At 42.0% G+C, this 23,399-nt stretch overlaps 3 protein-coding genes across 3 annotated transcripts; 1 reads left to right on the top strand and 2 right to left on the bottom strand.

The window, feature by feature from the left end:
* Nucleotides 1-917: 917 nt before the first annotated feature.
* LOC139472618 (uncharacterized) lies at nt 918-3,145 on the bottom strand. Its single transcript, XM_071255085.1, has 5 exons — nt 3,122-3,145; nt 2,709-2,793; nt 2,148-2,441; nt 1,420-1,716; nt 918-1,141 (listed from the first exon to the last, which is right to left on the bottom strand). Exons 1-5 carry the CDS (start codon nt 3,143-3,145, stop codon nt 918-920), a joined length of 924 nt encoding a protein of 307 aa, XP_071111186.1.
* Nucleotides 3,146-5,666: 2,521 nt separating this feature from the next.
* Nucleotides 5,667-10,374, bottom strand: LOC139472617 (uncharacterized). Its single transcript, XM_071255084.1, has 7 exons — nt 10,296-10,374; nt 9,300-9,599; nt 8,231-8,506; nt 7,592-7,717; nt 6,225-6,252; nt 6,029-6,081; nt 5,667-5,776 (listed from the first exon to the last, which is right to left on the bottom strand). The coding sequence occupies exons 1-7, from the start codon at nt 10,372-10,374 to the stop codon at nt 5,667-5,669; spliced, it is 972 nt and encodes a 323-aa protein (XP_071111185.1).
* A 9,915-nt stretch (nt 10,375-20,289) lies between these two features.
* On the top strand, nt 20,290-23,261 carry LOC139472623 (uncharacterized). Its single transcript, XM_071255090.1, has 3 exons — nt 20,290-20,347; nt 22,142-22,328; nt 23,138-23,261. Exons 1-3 carry the CDS (start codon nt 20,290-20,292, stop codon nt 23,259-23,261), a joined length of 369 nt encoding a protein of 122 aa, XP_071111191.1.
* The last annotated feature ends 138 nt before the right edge of the window (nt 23,262-23,399 follow it).

The following is a 23,399-nucleotide window of genomic DNA, read 5'->3' as shown; positions in this document are numbered from 1 at the left end:
ATTAGAACGTAACAGGTCAGGTCACACGCGCAAAGGGGACTGCTGGATTATGGTTGAAAAAATGTCATGAAAATCACAGTAATGCATTGCAAAAGACCAGAACACAACACTACTCAACAGATTTATTGTGACGTCTAGAGTTCAAGTTCGCCCTACGTGTCTTGCAAAGCAGGTAAAAGAACAAAAAGAAAAATATAAGAAAAAACTGCTGTGATGTGTAATCATATCAAATAACAGTAATATATACACCTATGCAGCACATATTGTCTTGGGTGTTTGGATCCAATTTGATAAAGAAATATAAAAATTAAGCAGCAAAATAAGCCATCTATTTCGACCCAACAATGCTACTCCAGTGGCCAGGCATTTCAATGGAGTGAACACAACACATTTACGTCACAATGTGAAAAGCGTGCTGCATTATTGCTAACAAACAGTGTAAAACCCTTCGCCTACAATGACGCAAAACACATTCATCAAATTGCCTATGAACGCGCATACCTTTTAACAGATTACTTGTTACTCAGAAATTAATATTAACAAACGTTGGATTGTAACTGATGGAAACATTCATACGATGAATAGAAATACATTTTCGACAGGCGTAACTCTTGTACCTTGCCTCGCGACATGTCACTTATTCCTTGAGTTTCATATACATTCATGTATAGAGGCACTGGGTGTGGTGCCAGCACACCAATGATCCAAGGCTAGGGACAACAACGATGTCAAGGGACACTATCGACGGACACCTGTTACAGACTGGGCTTCACCAGAAATGGGCTTCACCAGAAATGGGTTTCACACATTGTACCTATGTCGGGAATCAAACCCGGGTCTTCGGCGTGACGTGCGAACGCGTTAACCACAAGACGACCCGACCACCCCCGTTATAGAAGAGTTATGTTCGCCACGTCTTAGGTATTAAGGTCATTCAACATGACATCACTAGTACCTTCTCGGTCGTTTTGGGTGATAGCGGGTCTTTTCTTTTTCCAAAGTATGATTCCAACGATTCCAACGATTCCAGCGATTACAGCGATTACAATGATCCAAACTTTGTCATCCCCTGGAGATACATCTGTGTCCGGTCCATCTGGCGTAGGAGTAACTGTGGATGTCGTGATGTGAGTCAGAGCACCTGCAGGACAGTACCGGAAACAAACATCATCGGCTCACTTAGGATAAATGTAATATCGTGACGATGTAGCAGCCAATCAAGATACATGTACATGCCACCTGGAATGTCTATTTAGGATGTAATTATACATAATGTAAGCGCATAATGCACTAGGTAAACAATATGGAGCACATGACATCAAATTGGAACGATGCATTATGAACTAACAAAATACGAAAGAAATACAAAGTTGCAGACACTTATCGTTCTTGACTCGTGTACTGTTCGTTCTTACGTACCTTGGACCAGCTGGTGAATTCCCTCACAGGACACGTTCCAACTGCTACTACTACAGGTGTAGATGAGGCTGACCACCCCGAAATGTGAGCTTGTTACATTGAACTCTTTGGTCAATACATCATCTGAGATATTAGTAAATGTACGCTTGATGAGAATGGTGTTGACACCCGTCGTCAACTCAACCAGAGAAGACTCGGAGCAGTAGCTGTTAGAAAGGTTCACTGTCAGTGTTACAGCATCTCCCTCATTGAGTGAGCTGGTGTTTGTGTCGCTGGTAATGCAACACGTTGGTCTCTCTGAAAAAAAATAGTGAACAACAATGGCAAAATGTGAATTAGTAAAAATACCAACTGGACTTCTTTACTCTTTAGTTACGTCCGAATCTACTAAGTCTCAAAGATGGGTATTTCCTCAGCTATGCCTGAGTGGCTAGTTGGTGATTCATTTGGGATGTAACAAATCACAAGTTAAGAACATGATAATCATTCGTAATTTCATTTACACGAAGCCTGTATGCGATTCTTTCTGGTATCTGTGATGCTTTGTTTATATACAAGCAAGAGTGGGTACTCTAAGTTTTAATTATTTATTTTATGCGCTGGTTATGTATTTGAAGTAATACTTGCGACTGTTCTCTTGCAACTCGGATCAGACAAACTAATGAGCCTGGACTAGGGTCATGGTTAAGTTGAGACACCAAAATATAACATAAACTGTTCACACTTACTAAAAACAGTCACATGACAAGTCTCCTTTTTTGGATCATTTACACATTTCCAATCACCCCCATGAGGCTTTTGTGTCCCATGTATAGTGAGAATGCTGTACGACGTGTTGACGACTGATGCGGTGACGTGTTCAGAGTGGCGTATGCACTTTACATGTGTCAGATTACACGTTGCTGCAGTTTTTCCAATGGGTGTTACGTAGGAGTGGGCGTTTGATCTACCTTCAACGTAACAGGTCAGGTTGACCGACGAGCCCATTTCAACCATTTCTGGACAGTAAAAACTGGGTGTACCTTTGTGAAAATATGTCCGAATTAGACACACATTTATCTGAGATATTATTATCCTGACGACATTAATAATAAACTGATCCGTGCAGCAGGATGTCACTGATTTCATGCAGGCAAAGATGGCACTTTCGAATTACAAACTCCATGAACCAACTCGGCTACTTCGGCTAATTCATTTTATGGTCTAATTTCGTTCCTTAAATAAAAGAAAGTATGGATATGTAATAAAGGAAGGGACGGATAAAATATAATCATACGAATATAACCTACAGTATACGGTTACCATCAACTGGATAATAAAGATGGTCGAATGCAGGTATCCACCACATCGGTTGCTCTTCTGGAGAACAGTCATCTGTAAACACGTACATGGAGATCATTTTGTTACACATAAATAGATAAATAGCATCCTGGTCAGTTTTCGTTCGCACAAAGGTCGTGTAAAGGGGTCCTAACTTCAGCAGGTGAGAAGGCTGATGTGTGACGTGATTTCATTTCACCCTTGATACTAGGTGCTAAACAGACAGACCATACAACAAGCATAGGCCGTTGCCTGTCATCAGGAGGACGTGTACAGTCAGTAAATGCAGGAACAGAACAGCATTAGTATCAATAGTTACACTTGTATATACCACATCAATGCTTGATATAAATATTTCAAACTTAACGAAACATATACATACATCAGACTTCAAAGGGGACTCCATCCAGACTCCTCAGCTGACTGCAAATTTCGGGTATAATTTGAATTGCTACACTAAAACGTTAATCGATAGATCGTGGTAATATTATATTTCCTCTTGTGCTGATTTGTATGTTATCAGCTAGCTCAACTGATAAAAAGCTGAATTCATGCTAGGTATTCAACCTCCAGTGTGCTATCTTTTGTGCTTCCAGTTGGGTTGCTGTGTACCTACTCTATCTGGGAATGCCCACAGGTTGCTGTGAATCTACTCTCTGGGAATCCCAACCGATTGCTGTGGACCTACTCTATCTGGGAATACCCACAGGCTGCTGTGCTGTGAACCTTCTCTATCTGGGAATCCCAACCGATTGCTGTGGACCTACTCTATCTGGGAATACCCACAGGCTGCTGTGGACCTACTCTATCTGGGAATACCCACAGGCTGCTGTGGACCTACTCTATCTGGGAATACCCACAGGCTGCTGTGGACCTACTCTATCTGGGAATACCCACAGGCTGCTGTTGATCTACTCTATCTAGGAATCCCCACAGGTTGCTCTGGACCTACTCTATCTGGGAATCCCCACGGGTTGCTGTGGACCTACTCTATCTAGGAATCCCCACAGGTTGCTGTGGACCTACTTTATCTAGGAATCCCCACGGGTTGCTGTGGACCTACTCTATCTTGGAATCCCCACAGGTTGCTCTGGACCTACTCTATCTGGGAATACCCACAGGTTGCTGTGGACCTACTCTATCTAGGAATCCCCGCGGGTTGCTGTGGACCTACTCTATCTAGGAATCCCCACAGGTTGCTGTGGACCTACTCTATCTGGGAATCCCCACAGGTTGCTGTGGACCTACTCTATCTAGGAATCCACACAGGTTGCTGTGGACCTACTCTATCTGGGAATCCACACAGGTTGCTGTTGGCCTACTTTATCTAGGAATCCCCACGGGTTGCTGTGGACCTACTCTATCTAGGAATCCCCACAGGTTGCTGTGGACCTACTCTATCTAGGAATCCACACAGGTTGCTGTGGACCTACTCTATCTAGGAATCCCCACAGGTTGCTGCAGACCTACTTTATCTAGGAATCCCCACAAGTTGCTGTGGACCTACTCTATCTGGGAATGACACTTGTGTCCACCTCTTGTCTGTGGCTCCAGTCGGATGTGTAAATCAATCTGTTGTCTCAACAATGCTATGGTTTCCGAAGTTTCTGTACCTCTCGAAGAGAGGCGCATGAACGTGTACTTAAATCCGGTAATATCCAGTAAGTTTTGAATAGATGACTTATTGAGTTGAACTGCAAGGCATTTAACATAATTACTTTGTAATATTAATGCTTGATATTATGACGTCGGCAATAAATTTGAGGAAAACGTGATTGAGGAAGTTATCATTCCCCGGCTTACAAAGTAGCACGCATACATGTTTTTAACCGATAACATTTGTGAAAAAGATTCAAAGCGGTGAATGATTTCCTTAAATAAAGCAATAACTCCGTGTAAGGTCAGTCTATACGTAGTTAAAACAGAAAGCAGAACTACAACTATTTTGGATTTTATGCCGTATTATATGGATTTAGACAAATATCTCAGTAACGTTATTGAAACAATCTGTTGTTACCCTGGCCGGGCCTTTGCATTGAAGGGGTCAACAAGGACCGGTCGGCTCGGAGTCAGTGTAGTGTCAGTCTGTGTTGGACGGGGTATTTGCGTAATCTGTGGTATGGTATATCTGTGGGCAACCAGTATCCAGTCGGCATAAGACGCTCTAGTGACTATACCACGGAGGCTGAAAACAATTATAATAATACAAGACTACATATACTGTAATAATAATTAGACCATACCGCCTTTAATCCGTAGCAACTGGGGGTTGTCGTATTGTTTTGTTTTTTCATCAAAGTGCATAAGGCAACGATTTAGGCAGGTGCACGTTCCATTGAAACTATAGCAGTACTATTGCAATACTTTAAAATGTATTGTAATAGAATCACAATAACGTTTCCAGTTATCGCAATGCCATTGCAATAATGAAATGCGCTCACTTGTCACATCGATTTGAATCATATTATAACAGAGATTAACTTCATGATTTTATTGATACGAAAAGAATGATACAATACATGCTCAGTGCTGTTGAGTTGAACTGTGGTAAACAGCTTGTGTACATAACACTGCTATATAGAAATATGTGTAAGCACAAAGTTTCAACGTTGTCAAGGAATGTGGGAACAATAATTACAATTGAAGTCCCAGTATCAGTGTTTCAGTTCAGTTCATTTAAGGCCAAGATTACATAAAATCAACCACCACGTCATAGAATATCAACGTTGTCAATGAATGTGTGAACAATAATTAAATTGAAGTCCCAGTATCAGTAAATGTATTTGGTTTCAGTTCCTTTAAGGTCAAGATTATATATAATCCCCAACCACGTCATATAATATCAACGTTGTCAATGAATGTGTGAACAATAATTGCAATTGAAGTCCGACTATCAGTATTTCAGTTCAGTTCCTTTAAGGCCAAGATTACATATAATCCTCAACCACGTCATAGAAGGTGGCAGTGCAGTCCTTTCTTCTCTTCAAGGACGCGTAGCCAATTTCTGATGAAAAGTCAGCATGACAGTATACATCATCTGATAAAAAACAAAGCAACTAATGTCCTTATCTGTAATATCATTTGCATAGTATTTACGTTTTGATGTTCTTCATTTATGGTCCGAAAGTAATGATGTTTCTTGAACTGTTAATCACAGATAGCACATCTACAACATATTTATGTTATGGCAGAATGTTCAAGTGCACCACGACATATTAGTATCTCATTTGACAACTTAAGCCCAAGCATGATGTAAATATTATTTTCAAAAGCTGTTTTGGATGCTTACCTCCAGGCCCTGAACGAATTGATGTTACTGGTGCTGGTTTATCTGGGTCGTCACTACAAGAACATAATCATAAATCATTCCAGTCTGAATAGGATTCAGAAATAACAAAACATAATATCGGAGAGATTCGTTCTTAAGCAGTAATATAAAGTATGATGCTACTTTCAAAAGCACTGAAAGAAAATAGTTTACCAACCTTTCGTGATTTTCATTTGTGCCTCCACCTTTAGAATTAATAAAAAATACATTGTGTTAAGTATAAACTGTATATGGTGTGCAATGTATTTTTTTATCACTATAAAAGTCACTAGTAATGGTCGTGGCTTTATCGTCTTATTTCATAACACACAGTTGGCCATAAGTAGTTTTCCATTGCACTAATAACATCGTGGTAATGTTTCCAGATGTGTATCACACTTCTGAATGTTGCAAAATTCTGCGTATTTCTTTGTAACATTGGTTGGTTGGTATGTCGTTTAACGCCGCACTCAGCAATATTCCAGCTTTATGACAACGGTCTGTAAATAATCTAGTCAGAATCGATCGAATCGTGGATCAGACAATCCAGTGATTAATATCATGAGCATCGATCCACATAAATTGGATCGATGACATGCATAAACCAAGGCAATGAGCTTGAGCACCCGATACCGTTAGTCGCATCTTACAACAAGCATAGTCGTCTTTTACGGCAAGCATGGGTTCCTAAAGTGCTATTTTACCCCGGATCTCCACGGGTCTAGTTTGTAATAAAGCACAGTAACAAAAACAGTACAAAGTAAAAGTAAAATGTCTCAGAAAATAAATATTCAAGGCATGATTATCATTATATTGTGATACGTTATTCTATTACATTAACAAGGTGATACCTCCACCTGGGACACTGTCTAGAGGTCAGACATATCCGAAAATAGGATAATAGTTATGGACTACATGTCGACATGTATCATGGCTTCGTGGCATTCATTCACCTGATGAAGGAGTAAGCACGTTGTGTTCCTCATAATACAGAAGATGAGATCCATATATTCTCTTCTTTAGTAATACCCTTATTGCAGTTCAGTTGTTCAAGGCAAGGTGCCATGCATGTAATATATTGGAAGCTATACAGTTCCACACAGCATTCATTTGGAGGCAGGGATGCTGGTGCATCAGGGTCTGGGTTAAAGAAGGGGGAGGCTCACTGGTGGAGGCAGGGATGCTGGTGTATCAGGGTCTGGATTAAGGAAAGGGGGAGGTTCACTGGTGGAGGCAGGGATGCTGGTGTATCAGGGTCTGGATTAAGGAAAGGGGGAGGTTCACTGGTGGAGGCAGGGATGCTGGTGTATCAGGGTCTGGATTAAAGAAAGGGAGAGGTTCACTGGTGGAGGCAGGGATGCTGGTGTATCAGGGTCTGGATTAAAGAAAGGGGGAGGTTCACTGGTGGAGGCAGGGATGCTGGTGTATCAGGGTCTGGATTAAAGAAGGGGGAGGTTCACTGGTGGAGGCAGGGATGCTGGTGTATCAGAGTCTGGGTTAAAGAAGGGGGAGGTTCACTGGTGGTAGAAGGAATAAACGGTCTACCTGAAATAGGGCAGTATCTGCAGATGCCCCAGAAGCCCAGGCAGAGGCTGATGACCATGAACATGGTCCCAATACCGAGGACAAGGGAGAACATCTGGAGGCCGGCTGAGGGACATTCTGCATGTTCTGGAACATCAAGACATGTAGCAATACTGTTCGGGCAGTTCTGATTGAGCGCTTTCAACATAAAGGCCGCCTCCGTGGTCTAGTCTGCCCATAGAGCGGAAGGCCGGTGTTCAATACCCGGCCGCGTCATACCAAGGGACGCTTAAATATGGTACTTGTTGTTACCCTGCCTGGTGCTCGTCATTAAGAAGCTAAAACAAGGACTGGTTGGCTGGGCATAGTGAGTGAGTTTGTAGTATTAAATCAGCATTCGTACGGACTAACAAACGCACACACACACACACACACACACACACAAACACACACACACACACACACACACACACACACACACACACACACACACAGACACAAACCCCATTTCACCTCACATTTAAAAATCAGCAGGCATCAGGCCTACACTTGAACCCTTTCCTCAAATAACAAAAATATGCTGGCACATTGCTATTACGGTATCACTAAACTAAACTAGGGCATATTGTGAATTGAAGTGGAGGCTATTGACATACTCACCCCGACCCTGTTGTCGAACACCTTCACATGACACACTCTGGGTGTGACTGCCACAGGTAAAGAGAAGCTTGGTCTGGGTTCCTGTCGTGTTGAAGGCCTTTTCAGTGATGTCTGCTGTGGTGTGTAGAGGGGATGTCGAATACGAATCCGCCACGGTCAGCAGCTCGAGCTGCATGTCCTCAGAGCAGAAGAAGCCTGTGATGTTCACTTTCAGCTCGCGTCCCACAGTCAGACTGCTGCTTTCCTGGACACTTACCATGTTGCAGGACGGGAACTCTGCGAACAATAACCCAAGCTGTTAGATCATCAACCACCTAAACAACTATGCGAAGAACAAATGATGTTGGAAATTTGATTTTCCCAAGAATTTAAATTTTATAATAAATTTATCTTTTAGATACATGTATAATGTATGAACTTAATCTAACCAAATATAACTGCGAGTTTTTGTAGGAGTGTCAAATTAATTTAAAACAGTTCCGCTATTGTAAGAATAAGTGTGTACCACTACTCGTTGCAAGAGGTGGGGTAGCCCAGTGGTCAAAGTGTTCACGCTGAAAATCCGGGTTCGATTCGCCCCTTGGGTATAATATTCAGAGACCATTTCTGATATCCTTGCTGTGATGCTGTTGCAATATTGCAAACGTGACGCAAAATCATACTCAATCACCAAACGAATTAGGAAAAACTCAAATCTCAAATGAACACTTCGTTCGTTCCTTTTCACTTGCGCAAACAATGTAATGTAAACTCAGTGGTGAATAAATACATTCAATACAGTAATGACAACAACTTCAACATGGACCACCACACCGACAGCTGTTACTGGACTAAGGTAAGCGTTAGGTTGTCAGGATGTCCGTGTCTATCTGTTCGCGGGGCGGTCGGGTAACCTAGTGGTCAAAGCGTTCGTTCGTCACGCTGAAGACCAAGGTTCGATTTCCGACATGGGTACAATGTGTGAAGCCCATTTCTTGTGTCCCCCGCCGTGATAGTGCTGGAATATTGCTTAAAGTGGCATACAACCATACTCACTCACTCACACACTCACTCATCTGTTCGCTGTTACTGGCAACTGTCATGCGACAAGTAGAAGGGCGCGGGTCATCTGCGTCTGCAACACAAGCCCAGTCGCCTCCATGTGACTGCAGCACGCTGGGTATGGTGAGGACACTGCTTGTAGTATTGACGACAGATGCTCTGAAGTTCCCCTGTGATATACATCTTCCATCTGCGAGATCACACGAGGCAGCAGGATTTCCACTGGGTGTTGAGTAGGAATGGACATTTAAGTTGTGTGCTTTATTACAGGTCAGATTGGCAGGCATACCCAACTGACTTATTTCTGGGCAAAAGACGTGTTCTGTACCTGTGAAGAAATGTTTTTTGTAGCGTTTCAAGACAATACAGACAAGACAAGTGATGATGAATGTGTGAATGGTTTGTTTATAATTCAAATGTGTCAAGATCATTGTACAGCTTGTGTATATTGTGTGCCATGTTCACCGATTATTATACACTTAATGAATTATTGAGGAAGGCGGATGAGCACACTGCACGACAGCACCCTCACACTCAGTGAGATGAATGAAAAATTTGTTTGTTTGTTTATTGTTGTTGACGGCGGTCTGTAAATAATCGAGTCTGGACCAGAAAATCCAGTGATTGACATAATGAGCATCGATCCATGCAGAAGACCAGACAGAGGCTGATGACCGTGAACATGGTCCCCATACCGAGGACAAGTGAGGACACCTGGAGGCCGGCTGAGGGACATTCTGAACACCATGACATGTACCAATATCCAGTGATTGACATCATGAGCATCAATTCACGCAATTGACATGAATCAACCAAGTTAACAAGCCCGACCACCTGAGTCGCCTCTTACGACAAGCATAGTCGCTTCTTAAGGGAAGCATGGCTTTCTGAATACCTATTCTCTATGAATGAATGAACGAAAGAACGTGTTTTATGCCAACGTATTCGAAATCAGTGATATCAACAAAAGAATGAACTGCATGACAAGACCATCACAATCAGTGAGATGAAAGAAAATACGTACTGTATGACACCACCATCACTAGAAGCATCAGTATCAAGGCTTGGTCGCCATGAGTGTTGCCGCGTCTAGAAACCATCATCTGTAAACAATCAGAAGTGTCAGTGCTTTAGTTTCTGGTAACCATGTTCACTAATCACATACTACAATACCACCTCCATAGTCCAGTGGTAGAGCGCCCGGAGTGCGGAGGGTCGGAGGTTTGATCCCCGGCCGCGTCATACCAATAGACGTTAAAAGATGGTACATGGTGTTACCCTGTCGGCACTAAGGGGCTAAAACAAGGACTGGTTGTCTCGGAGTCAATATACTGTATGGTAGTGAAGTTTGAGAAGTCCATCCATCTAATATTCTCACTGTTTCTAAGGATGGTTTGGTGCGGTCGGGTAGCCTTGTGGTTAAGGCGTTCGCTTGTCACGTCAAAGACCCGGGTTCGATTCCCGACATGGGTAAAATGTGTGAAACCCACTTCTGTGATATTGCTGGAATATTGCTAAAAGCTATGTAAAACCATACTCACTCACTCACTAATGGATAGTTTACATCTAGGTAGAAGCATACCAACTATTGTCGCTACAGGCGAGTTCTTTGGGTTGAAAATGATTTGCATGTATTACCGAGGTGCTTATTATGATTAGTCTGAACTTTAGGCGCTCCAGAATAATATTGTCAGTTACGAATATAATATAATACACACGCACGCACGCACGCACGCACGCACGCACGCATCCATGGCCTAATGACTTGAAAATACTTAACCTTGCATTCAAAGCACTATTCTAAATATTTGTATTCAAGAAAGCTTACCCCCTGAGCTGGGGCTATTTCGTCACACTATATGTGTGATTACCGGTGCTATGTAAATACATATATTGGTAACAGACAGGGTAATTAATTTTTAAGTTAAATAACGTTAGATTTATTTTGTTGAACGTTATTACATTTCTTCAAATAACTCTTAAAACATTTGACAGAAACTGAAAACATTAAGGAAAGAAAGCTACTTACTTCTCTGTTCTTAGGAGACAAGTGTCAGTTTTGCCAATAAAGATACTCAATTCCTTCGTCGGATGCAACACTTGATGAGATGTTGCTCGCAATCGTCGGCTTCAGATTGAGAGGATGTTATGCCTGTACGGCGCTATTCATGAATGTTTTAACAAGATTGCTTCTCACTAATCTACTCTCTGTTTCCTCATTTAGGTAATTAAAAATGAACCCATATTTATATGGCCTAATGCGACTAAAGTTCACTAATCTTTCAGAAATTAAAATTGTGGCCACTTCTATCAGTACCTTTCTACCATGACATTATCACAACATAAAACACTGATAATAAACATAATCATAATCATGTAAGGAGTATGTCCCCACCATTATCATTTACCCCAGTGACTATACACCATAACTCACTCACTCACTCACTCATTTACCCGGAACATTGGATCAATGTCCGTCCAAATGTTTAATGCAACTTAAGCAGCCTTCTGTACTTCCGGGTACCTATTCCTTGTCTCTTACCGTATTTGGAAGAGTACACGAAACCCGTTAAATATATTCTGTGTTGCGATGAGGAATTCTGTACTTCCAAGAAACGGCCGTGTACATACAACATGTACAAACAATTATATGGTTGAGTGTTGCTTGTCGTAAGAGGCGACTAACGTTATCGGGTGGTCAGGCTCGCTGACTTGGTTGCATGTCATCGTATCCATGCGTGGAACGATGCTCATGCTGTCAATCACTGGATTGTCTGGCCCAGACTCGACTATTTACATACCGCCGTGATATAGCTGGAATATTGCTGAGTGCGGCGTTAACCAACAACCAACCAAACAAACATTGGGAGATGTGTTCAGGATATCCCTGTGGTATAGTGTACGGATAACATGCGATATGTATTCTATTACTTTGATAAGCAGGAGGCGGTTGGGTAGCCTGGTGGTTAAAGCGTTCGCTCGTCACGACCAAGGCCTGGGTTCGATTCCACACATGGGTACAATGCATGGATTCTATTTCAGGTGTCCCCCGCCGTGATATTGCTGGAATATTGATAACAACGCCGTAAAATTCATTGATCCATTAGTTGGTATAGTGTACAGACAGCAGATGAGGTGCATCCTGTTTTTCCCCGTGGGGCAGTGTACACACAAGGGCAAATCTATTATGTACATGTATGTCCCTTAGAGACAGTGTACACACAAGAGAGAATGTATTATGCATGTCCCTTAGAGACAGTGTACACACAAGGGAGAATGTATTATATATGTCCCTTAGAGACAGTGTACACACAAGGAAGAATGTATTATGTATGTCCCTTAGAGACAGTGTACACTCAAGGGAGAATGTATTATGTTTGTCCCTTAGAGACAGTGTACACACAAGGAAGAATGTATTATGTATGTCCCTTAGAGACAGTGTACACACAAGGGAGAATGTATTATGTTTGTCCCTTAGAGACAGTGTACACACAAGGGAGAATGTATTATGTATGTCCCTTAGACAGTGTACACACAAGGGAGAATGTATTATGTATGTCCCTTAGAGACAGTGTACACACAAGGGAGAATGTATTATGCATGTCCCTTAGAGACAGTGTACACACAAGGAGGAATGTATTATATATGTCCCTTAGAGACAGTGTACACACCAGGAAGAATGTATTATATATGTCCCTTACAGACAGTGTACACACAAGGGAGAATGTATTATATATGTCCCTTAGAGACAGTGTACACTCAAGGGAGAATGTATTATGCATGTCCCTTAGAGACAGTGTACACACAAGGAAGAATGTATTATATATGTCCCTTAGAGACAGAGTACATACAAGGGAGAATGTATTATGTATGTCCCTTACAGACAGTGTACACACAAGGGAGAATGTATTATGTATGTCCCTTACAGACAGTGTACACACAAGGGAGAATGTATTATGTATGTCCCTTAGAGACAGTGTACACACAAGGGAAATGTATTATGCATGTCCCTTAGAGACAGTGTACACGCAAGGGAGAATGTATTATATATGTCCCTTACAGACAGTGTACACACAAGGGAGAATGTATTATGTATGTCCCTTAGACAGTGTACACACAAGGGAGAATGTATTATGTATGTCCCTTAGAGACAGTGTACACACAAGGGAGAATGTATTATGCATGTCCCTTAGAGACAGTGTACACACAAGGAGGAATGTATTATATATGTCCCTTAGAGACAGTGTACACACCAGGAAGAATGTATTATATATGTCCCTTACAGACAGTGTACACACAAGGGAGAATGTATTATATATGTCCCTTAGAGACAGTGTACACTCAAGGGAGAATGTATTATGCATGTCCCTTAGAGACAGTGTACACACAAGGAAGAATGTATTATATATGTCCCTTAGAGACAGAGTACATGCAAGGGAGAATGTATTATGTATGTCCCTTACAAACAGTGTACACACAAGGGAGAATGTATTATATATGTCCCTTACAGACAGTGTACACACAAGGGAGAATGTATTATGTATGTCCCTTAGAGACAGTGTACACACAAGGGAAATGTATTATGCATGTCCCTTAGAGACAGTGTACACGCAAGGGAGAATGTATTATATATGTCCCTTACAGACAGTGTACACACAAGGGAGAATGTATTATGTATGTCCCTTAGAGACAGTGTACACACAAGGGAAATGTATTATGCATGTCCCTTAGAGACAGTGTACACGCAAGGGAGAATGTATTATATATGTCCCTTAGAGACAGTGTACACACAAGGGATAATGTATTATGTATGTCCCTGAGCGACAGTGTACACAAAAGGGAGAATGTATTATGTATGACCCTGAGCGACAGTGTACACACAAGGGAGAATGTATTATTTATGTCCCTTAGAGACAGTGTACACACAAGGGAGAATGTATTATGTATGTCTATTAGAGACAGTGTACACACAAGGAGGAATGTATTATGTATGTCCCTTAAAGACAGTGTACACACAAGGGAGAATGTATTATATATGTCCCCGAGCGGCAGTGTACACACAAGGGAGAATGTATTATATATGTCCCTTAGAGACAGTGTACACACAAAGGAGAATGTATTATGTATGTCCCCGAGCGACAGTGTACACACAAGGGAGAATGTATTATGTATGACCCTGAGCGACAGTGTACACACAAGGGAGAATGTATTATGTATGTCCCCGAGCGACAGTGTACACACAAGGGAGAATGTATTATGTATGTCCCTGAGCGACAGTGTACACACAAGGGAGAATGTATTATGTATGACCCTGAGCGACAGTGTACACACAAGGGAGAATGTATTATTTATGTCCCTTAGAGACAGTATACACACAAGGGAGAATGTATTATGTATGTCTATTAGAGACAGTGTACACACAAGGAGGAATGTATTATGTATGTCCCTTAAAGACAGTGTACACACAAGGGAGAATGTATTATATATGTCCCCGAGCGGCAGTGTACACACAAGGGAGAATGTATTATATATGTCCCTTAGAGACAGTGTACACACAAAGGAGAATGTATTATGTATGTCCCCGAGCGACAGTGTACGCACAAGGGAGAATGTATTATGTACATGTATGTCCCTGAGCGACAGCGTACACACAACACGTTAGAAACAATTATAATCTTTTTTATCTTCCTTAGCATCAAGCAGGTCTGGAAATTGTATCAAAACAATGTTACCAATAAACGCGCCAAAACCCTTTCTATAATGAAAACATATATCTGATAAATTAAAGTACAGTCCATTGTACGATACAGACTGTATCATGATTCACTATCAAATAGTAATGACACCATTTGTTGGCAAAAAGGTGAGCGTATCCTGCCCAACCGATGATCTCCATCTCCAAGGCCATACGAATGTCAATGCAACATCAGGCCCTTAAAACCGAAGACCAGTACCAATAGCAGGATTGGTTGGTTGGTTCCTTCATTGATCAACGCAATTGGGATCGATGACATGCATCAACCAAGTCAGCGAGCCTGACCACCCGATCCCGTTAGTCGCCTCTTACGACAAGCAAAGTCCCCTGTTACGGCAAGCATGGGTTGCTGAAGATACATTCTACGCCGGATCCTCACGGGTCATGAGTATTGACAGCATCGTTATAGCGATATACGGCCTTTAAATGCATGGTGTGACGAAGATGAAGAAGGTTCCAAAAGGGCTGCTGGTAAAGACACCAAACGTTTTGAGATGCGGGAATGTAACTCTAGGCTATCAATCAGAGCAGACACCAGCGACATCCTTCTGAGGTCAAGGCCAACAGATTCCGTTATATGCGTGGTCAGCGTACAGTTAACTTCATGTGAGTGAGTGAGTTGGAATTTATGCCGCTTTTAGCAATATCAACATCACGGCGGGGTCGCCTGAAATGGGCTTCACACATTGTACATGTTGGGAATCGAACAAGGGCCTTCAGCGTGACGAGCGAACGCTTTAACCACAAGACTATCCCACCGCCCCTAACTTCATGAGGTGTCCGCAGTAATTACATTATACTTCACTCATATCTAAGGTCAGGCCATTTGTAATAAGGTAATAATTGATTATCTATTGTCAAATAACCCAGGAGCTATAGGGTATTTAGTACTTGATGAATAACATGTAAGTTATATAAAGCGTTATTCAGAAATCCGTTATAAATCAAATCTGGCTTTATGTGACGAAATACATTAATACGTTAAAATATAAGGACATTAGAAGTCGAAAGTGAAAACAAAACCTCGCGGCAATCCTGTGTTAATGATTCATAAAAAACCCAGCTAAATCCTTTGCTCATCAGGTCTAAATTTCAATTGACTACGACAATCTCCGTATCATCGTATAGCACAAAAGGCCACTGAAACAAATGGGTTCCCTTTCATTGAGATCGGCAGCTGTGTGCCACTGCCACATGAATAAAGAATTATCTCCCATGCATCTGACTGATGTAAGCACGGGGAAATATACAATTTAGGAAACAAGCCAGTGTTTGTTTGCCTTGGATGTTGTTAACGCCACCATGGCATCAAACGATGATGTCAAGGTACCTGATACTCCCATAAACTGACTTCCTTATTGTCAGCTTAAAGGTAACATCAACTATGCTCGTATAGCCAAAGAAGTGCCCATTCCACATCTGCAAGTTGTGTGGCTGTTTTGTTTGTGAACAGAGGAGATTCAGCTTCTGTTTAATTTCAGTTCTATATTCCCTTCATATTTTTAATTACATCCACTGTAAATTATCATGTAAATGACAGTTTAACACAATGTGTAACTATTGTATATTGGATTGAACATTCTTCAATTATATTCCTAAAAGGACGTCAAACGTTCCTTGTTGTTATTGTTGTTGTTTTTCGTGATAGATTTATGTTTGTCTACTGCCTCCTTCACCTGCTTACTTTGATTTAAAATAGAAAGGTCGAACCATGACACCAATGTTTTTATTATTAGCATGGCATGGATATACTGGATATATTTTCTAACAAGGTTTCTTTCTCTTTTTTCCTTTATTAATAATAAGAAAATGAAGAAGAAAATGTGGAGCACAAAGCTGAACGCTCGCAATAAATTACAAGCCACAAAAAGTCAAACTATACCCCTCCTTTAGTATTCGTTTTGTTGATTGAGCGAAACAAGAATTTCCGGGTACTGACATCCTCACACGTAGAATCATGTCAGACAGTGGATCCTACAACCCTACAACCCTCACGGGTTCGGGTGGTCAGACTCGATGACTTGGTTGATGTTTGTCATCGTATCTCAATTGCGTGGATCCAGGCTCATGATGTCAATCACTGGATTGTCTCGTCCAGACTCGATTATTTACAGACCGCCGAATATTGCTGAGTGCGGCGTTAAACAACAAACAAACAAACATTAGGAGATGTATTCAGGATTTTCCAGTGGCATAGTGTACGGATAACATGTGACATGTATTCCATTACTTTGATCCGCGCAGTGCGGGACTGCGTGCGGCGTTAAACAACAAACAAACACCGCAACCACAACAAAGTCATACCTGATATAGGTACTAGCACTAACACCACAACATAGTCATACTTGATGTAGATCCAATCACCGCCACGAAAAAACATCGCCATACTTGATATAGATACTAGCACTGACACCACAACATCGTCATACTTGATATTGATACTAGCACCGACACCACAATATCGCCATACTTGATATAGATACTAGCACTGACACCACAACATCGTCATACTTGATAAAGATACTATCACCGCCACCACAACATCGTCATACTTGATATAGATACTAGCACTGACACCACAACATCGTCATACTTGATAAAGATACTATCACCGCCACCACAACATCGTCATACTTGATATAGATACTATCACCGCCACCACAACATCGTCATACTTGATATTGATACTAGCACTGACACCACAACATCGTCATACTTGAAAGAGATACAAGCACTGACAACACAACATAGTCATACTTGAAAGAGATACAAGCACCGACACCACAACATAGTCATACTTCATGTAGATACTAGCACTGACACCACAACATCGTCACTCTTGATATAGATACTAGCACTGACACCACAACATCGTCATACTTGAAAGAGATACAAGCACTGACAACACAACATAGTCATACTTGAAAGAGATACAAGCACTGACACCACAACATAGTCATACTTGATATAGATACTAGCACTGACACCACAACATCGTCATACTTGATATTGATACTAGCACTGACACCACAACATCGTCATACTTGAAAGAGATACAAGCACTGACAACACAACATAGTCATACTTGAAAGAGATACAAGCACTGACACCACAACATAGTCATACTTGATATAGATACTAGCACTGACACCACAACATCGCCATACTTGATATAGATACAAGCACCGACACCACAACATCGTCATACTTGAAAGAGATACTATCACCGGCACAACATCGTCACTCTTGATGTAGATACAAGCATTGCCACCACAACATCGTCTTACTTGATATAGATACTAGCACCGACACCACAACATCGTCATACTTGATATAGATACTAGCACCGCAACCACAACATCGTCACTCTTGATATAGATACAAGCATTGCCACCACAACATCGTCATACTTGATATAGATACTAGCACCGACACCACAACATCGTCATACTTGATATAGATACTAGCACCGCCACCACAACATAGTCATACTTGATATAGATACTAGCACCGCCACCACAACATAGTCATACTTGATATAGATACTAGCACCGCCACCACAACATCGTCATACTTGATATAGATACTAGCACTGACACCACAACATAGTCATACTTGATGTAGATACTAGCACTGACACCACAACATCGTCATACTTGATATAGATACCAGCACCGACACCACAACATAGTCATACTTGATGTAGGTACTAGCACCGACACCACAACATCGTCATACTTGATATAGATACTAGCACCGCCACCACAACATAGTCATACTTGATATAGATACTAGCACCGCCACCACAACATCGTCATACTTGATATAGATACTAGCACCGACACCACAACATCGTCATACTTGATATAAATACCAGCACCGACACCACAACATCGTCATACTTGATATAGATACTAGCACCGACACCACAACATAGTCATACTTCATGTAGATACTAGCACTGACACCACAACATCGTCATACTTGATATAGATACTAGCACCGCCACCACAACATCGTCATACTTGAAAGAGATACAAGCACTGACAACACAACATAGTCATACTTGAAAGAGATACAAGCACTGACACCACAACATAGTCATACTTGATATAGATACTAGCACTGACACCACAACATCGCCATACTTGATATAGATACAAGCACCGACACCACAACATCGTCATACTTGAAAGAGATACTATCACCGGCACAACATCGTCACTCTTGATATAGATACAAGCATTGCCACCACAACATCGTCATACTTGATATAGATACTAGCACCGACACCACAACATCGTCATACTTGATATAGATACTAGCACCGCAACCACAACATCGTCACTCTTGATATAGATACAAGCATTGCCACCACAACATAGTCATACTTGATATAGATACTAGCACCGACACCACAACATCGTCATACTTGATATAGATACTAGCACCGCCACCACAACATAGTCATACTTGATATAGATACTAGCACCGCCATCACAACATAGTCATACTTGATATAGATACTAGCACCGCCACCACAACATCGTCATACTTGATATAGATACTAGCACCGACACCACAACATCGTCATACTTGATATAAATACCAGCACCAGCACCGACACCACAACATCGTCATACTTGATATAGATACTAGCACCGACACCACAACATAGTCATACTTCATGTAGATACTAGCACTGACACCACAACATCGTCATACTTGATATAGATACTAGCACCGCCACCACAACATCGTCATACTTGATATAGATACCAGCACCGACACCACAACATAGTCATACTTCATGTAGATACTAGCACTGACACCACAACATCGTCATACTTGATATAGATACCAGCACCGACACCACAACATAGTCATACTTGATATAGATACTAGCACTGACACCACAACATCGTCATACTTCATGTAGATACTAGCACCGCCACCACAACATTGCCGTTTGACTTGTTTATATTCTCAGCACATTAAACATTGAATCAACCTGTAAAGAACGTTCCTAAATAAGACAAGTGACGTTAAGTGAAATAATTCCTAAGCGCCAGACAGGGTAACAACAAGTACCATCTTTTAACGTACTTTGGTATGACGCGGCTGGGGATCGAACCCCGGACCTTCCGCTCTCCTGGCGGACGCTCTACCACTAGACCACGGAGGCGGTCAGAATGTCTTTTAATGCCTTACGTGTCTTCGAATGGCTAACGGACTTTTTACTTATTTCAGAATACTCCTCAGCATGGCTGCCAACCAGCTCCTTGTCGTTGCTGTTATTTACAGTGTGTATGCAGTAGCAGGTATGTTCTCCTCACTCATTGTTGGGGGGTTGGGTGGCTTGTCACACTAAATGCCTCGCTTTGATTCCTCACATGGTTTCCTTCTATGCTTACACGTAAGGGAAATTTCAAATTTGACGCATCAGTGATGTCTGATGTAATTCGTTATTTTAACGTGTAAATGTGTTCCTGTGTCTTTGTCATGTGACCAATTGACCTGCTTTTGCCTGTGTCACCAGCTGGGCAGGATAGGCTTACATTTTGGTGTCATCACTACTTGATTCATAATCACATGCTTATGATATAGTCGGAATCGTACAATCGTGAGTTGGGTTTAACGCCGCTTTTAACAGTATTCCAGTTATATCACGGCGTAATGTGGGAGGAAAGCCCTAAGTGATGCAGGTCTCAGATGTTTACCACTGCGGTGAAACCCACGAGCACGGGTATGGTGCTGACAAACCTAGAAACATAATCGGGGCGAACCGGGATTCCAACCCACAATCATAGCTTTCTGGCGTGCCCAAGGGACGCAACTCTACACAGCGAATCGCTGAGTCTTAGACGACTGGGCCACCCGTGCCCCCTCGTACAATCGACTCTGCTTTATGCAGATATCTATTGGAAATGGAAAGGGTTTTGTTCCTTTATTTACTGTTGGAATACTGCGGCGTAAAACATAATCACTCACTTATATTGTTATTGCTTCGTCTGTTTTATTCGTCTGTATGCGTGTTCTATATTATTACCGCAGTGTGGGGACGAGTCACCCAGTAGTGGTACACGCTGCTACTTTTACTGTAAAGTTGTGTCCCTTGGCTGCGACAGGATCCGCTTGTCGAGATTTACAATACCAGATAAGTCCCGATTATGACACTTGGTCTTTCAGTACTTTACCCTTTGGATTTCTGGCAACAGTGTGCCGTCACGTCGTGATGTATCGGTATTATGCAAACCCTTTAATCCATTTCGTTTACCTGCGATAAAATCATTATTATTGTGTATTAAAGCTGAACGATCGCCATTTATATCCCTTTGAAATGTGCCATGGGAACAACTGATAATGATATCGTCACTACTCTACTACTACCACTACTACTACCACTACTACTACTACTACTACTGCTACTACTACTACTACTACTACTACTACTACAGGTCTATTACTACTACTACTACTACCACTACTACTACTACTACTACTACTACTACTACCACGAGTACTACTACTACTACCACTACTACTACTACTACCACCACTACTACTACTACTACTACTACTACTGCTACTACCACTACTACTACTACTACTACTACCACGACTACTACCACTACTACCACTACTACTACCACTACCACTACTACTACTACTACTACTACTACTACCACTACTACTACTACTACTACCACTACTACTACTACCACGACTACTACCACTACTACCACTACTACTACTACTAACACTACTACCACTACTACTAATACTAATACTAATACTGCTACTACTACTACTACTACTTCTACTACTAATACTACTAATAATAATATAGGCCCATTTACAACCTCAGACGTAGCCAGGCCAACAAACCTGATCTTGTCCTTTTTGATAATCTTAATAATAATCATAATCATAATCACAATCATGCATATTATACTGCATGTTACCTCGCACATGCTGAGTGAGTGAGTGAGTGAGTGAAACGCTACTTGGAACAGGATTTCAGGACTAGCATGTCTCTGCTCACTCTATTAACCACTCACTCACTTCACGTCGATTAAGCGAACACATTATATAAACGAGGTGTCCTCTTTCAGTTGCCAACAACCCATGTATCTCAGCGTGTTCAGGCCGCCCCAGCGGAGACTACCAATCCTGCAACGGCTGCAACGTGTACGCGACGTGTGCCAACGGCTACATGTACGACAACCGACCCTGCGTTGCTGGCACCGTGTGGGATGACACCCTCAAACGCTGTGAGATGACTTCAAGCACCTGCCCCCCGTGAGTACAATGAGTGAGTGAGTGAGTTGGGTGTACCGTCGCTTTCAACAGTATTACAGTTACAACACGGAGTGCCAGTTTGATGTGCGAGGAAAGTCAGAATGATGCTAGTCTAATACTTGGGTGAAACTCATGATAAAGGATCAATTACGGTCCCAGGTGTCTGGTCAGCTAATTGCGGCGCCTTGTAACATGGGCATTTGTGGGTCTTGACAACCAATCGAGAGTCAACTTTTACATTCGCCGTTATACAGCTCTAGTAGTGCTGACTGCTGCGAAATTCACTTACTACTTTTTTAACTTTGGTGAGAGTAATTTTACTTCACAAACATTCCAATAGTCTGCCAACCCATGCTTGCAGTAAAAGGTGACTATGCTTGTCGTAAAAGGCGACTAACGGGATCGGGTGGTCAGGCTCGCTGACTTGGTTGATGCATGTCAGCGATCCCAATTGCGTGGGTCGATGCTCATGATATTAATCACTGGATTGCCTGGTCCAGACTCGATTATTTACAGACCGCCGTCATATAGCTGGATTATTGTTGAGTGCGGCGTTAAACAACAAACCAACCAACCGATCGCATAGCCTGCCATTTGTTTACGTTCGACAAATACAGAGGACAATTGACTGCACTGTTTAGTTTCGTCCAATAGCAACCTACAAGACGTCGGTCACCGCATGTTACTGGTTCATGTAGACGGGAGACAGTTGACCCACTCAGTGAGCGTCCCCGTCTCCTTGACGACGAAGCTCAACGACAGTTACATATCGTGTCAATGCAATGCATAATTACCTATTTCTGCTACAGAAACCCCTGTGTCAGCTCCTGCAACGGCGTCGCCGACGGTGACTACCAATCCTGCAACGGCTGCAACGGGTACGTCAGTTGTAACGGTGGCCGCCTCTTCGACAACCGACCTTGTGTGGGATGACAGCCGCAAGGTCTGCGATAGAACCTCTACAACGTGTTCTTAAAACACCGCCTCTGAAATGTGTTCTGAAGACACAATCTCGATGATGTTTTCTTAAAACGCCACAACTGTTACGTGTTCTTAAAGCACCGCCTCTGT

This window comes from Haliotis cracherodii, unplaced genomic scaffold (assembly GCF_022045235.1).
Source record: "Haliotis cracherodii isolate W230 unplaced genomic scaffold, xgHalCrac1.p SCAF_25, whole genome shotgun sequence".
In the NCBI taxonomy this organism is placed as follows: domain Eukaryota; kingdom Metazoa; phylum Mollusca; class Gastropoda; order Lepetellida; family Haliotidae; genus Haliotis; species Haliotis cracherodii.
The sequence above is the reverse complement of the archived record's forward strand: the minus strand, read 5'-3'. Positions and strand labels throughout refer to the sequence as shown.

What these genes read in the sequence shown, in the direction of transcription:
- LOC139472618 (XM_071255085.1), bottom strand. Translation starts at nt 3,145, where the DNA reads ATGGAGTCCCCTTTGAAGTCTGAT. An exon ending in AGTCCCCTTTGAAGTCTGAT is followed by an intron (nt 2,794 to 3,121) that starts GTATGTATATGT and finishes ACGTGTTTACAG; the next exon opens with ATGACTGTTCTCCAGAAGAG. An exon ending in TTGTCATGTGACTGTTTTTA is followed by an intron (nt 1,717 to 2,147) that starts GTAAGTGTGAAC and finishes ATTTTTTTTCAG; the next exon opens with AGAGACCAACGTGTTGCATT.
- LOC139472617 (XM_071255084.1), bottom strand. Translation starts at nt 10,374, where the DNA reads ATGATGGTTTCTAGACGCGGCAACACTCATGGCGACCAAGCCTTGATA. An exon ending in TGTTCGACAACAGGGTCGGG is followed by an intron (nt 7,718 to 8,230) that starts GTGAGTATGTCA and finishes TTGATGTTCCAG; the next exon opens with AACATGCAGAATGTCCCTCA. An exon ending in CAGATACTGCCCTATTTCAG is followed by an intron (nt 6,253 to 7,591) that starts GTAGACCGTTTA and finishes TTAATTCTAAAG; the next exon opens with GTGGAGGCACAAATGAAAAT.
- LOC139472623 (XM_071255090.1), top strand. Translation starts at nt 20,290, where the DNA reads ATGGCTGCCAACCAGCTCCTTGTCGTTGCTGTTATTTACAGTGTGTAT. An exon ending in CAGTGTGTATGCAGTAGCAG is followed by an intron (nt 20,348 to 22,141) that starts GTATGTTCTCCT and finishes GTCCTCTTTCAG; the next exon opens with TTGCCAACAACCCATGTATC. An exon ending in ACTTCAAGCACCTGCCCCCC is followed by an intron (nt 22,329 to 23,137) that starts GTGAGTACAATG and finishes TTTCTGCTACAG; the next exon opens with AAACCCCTGTGTCAGCTCCT.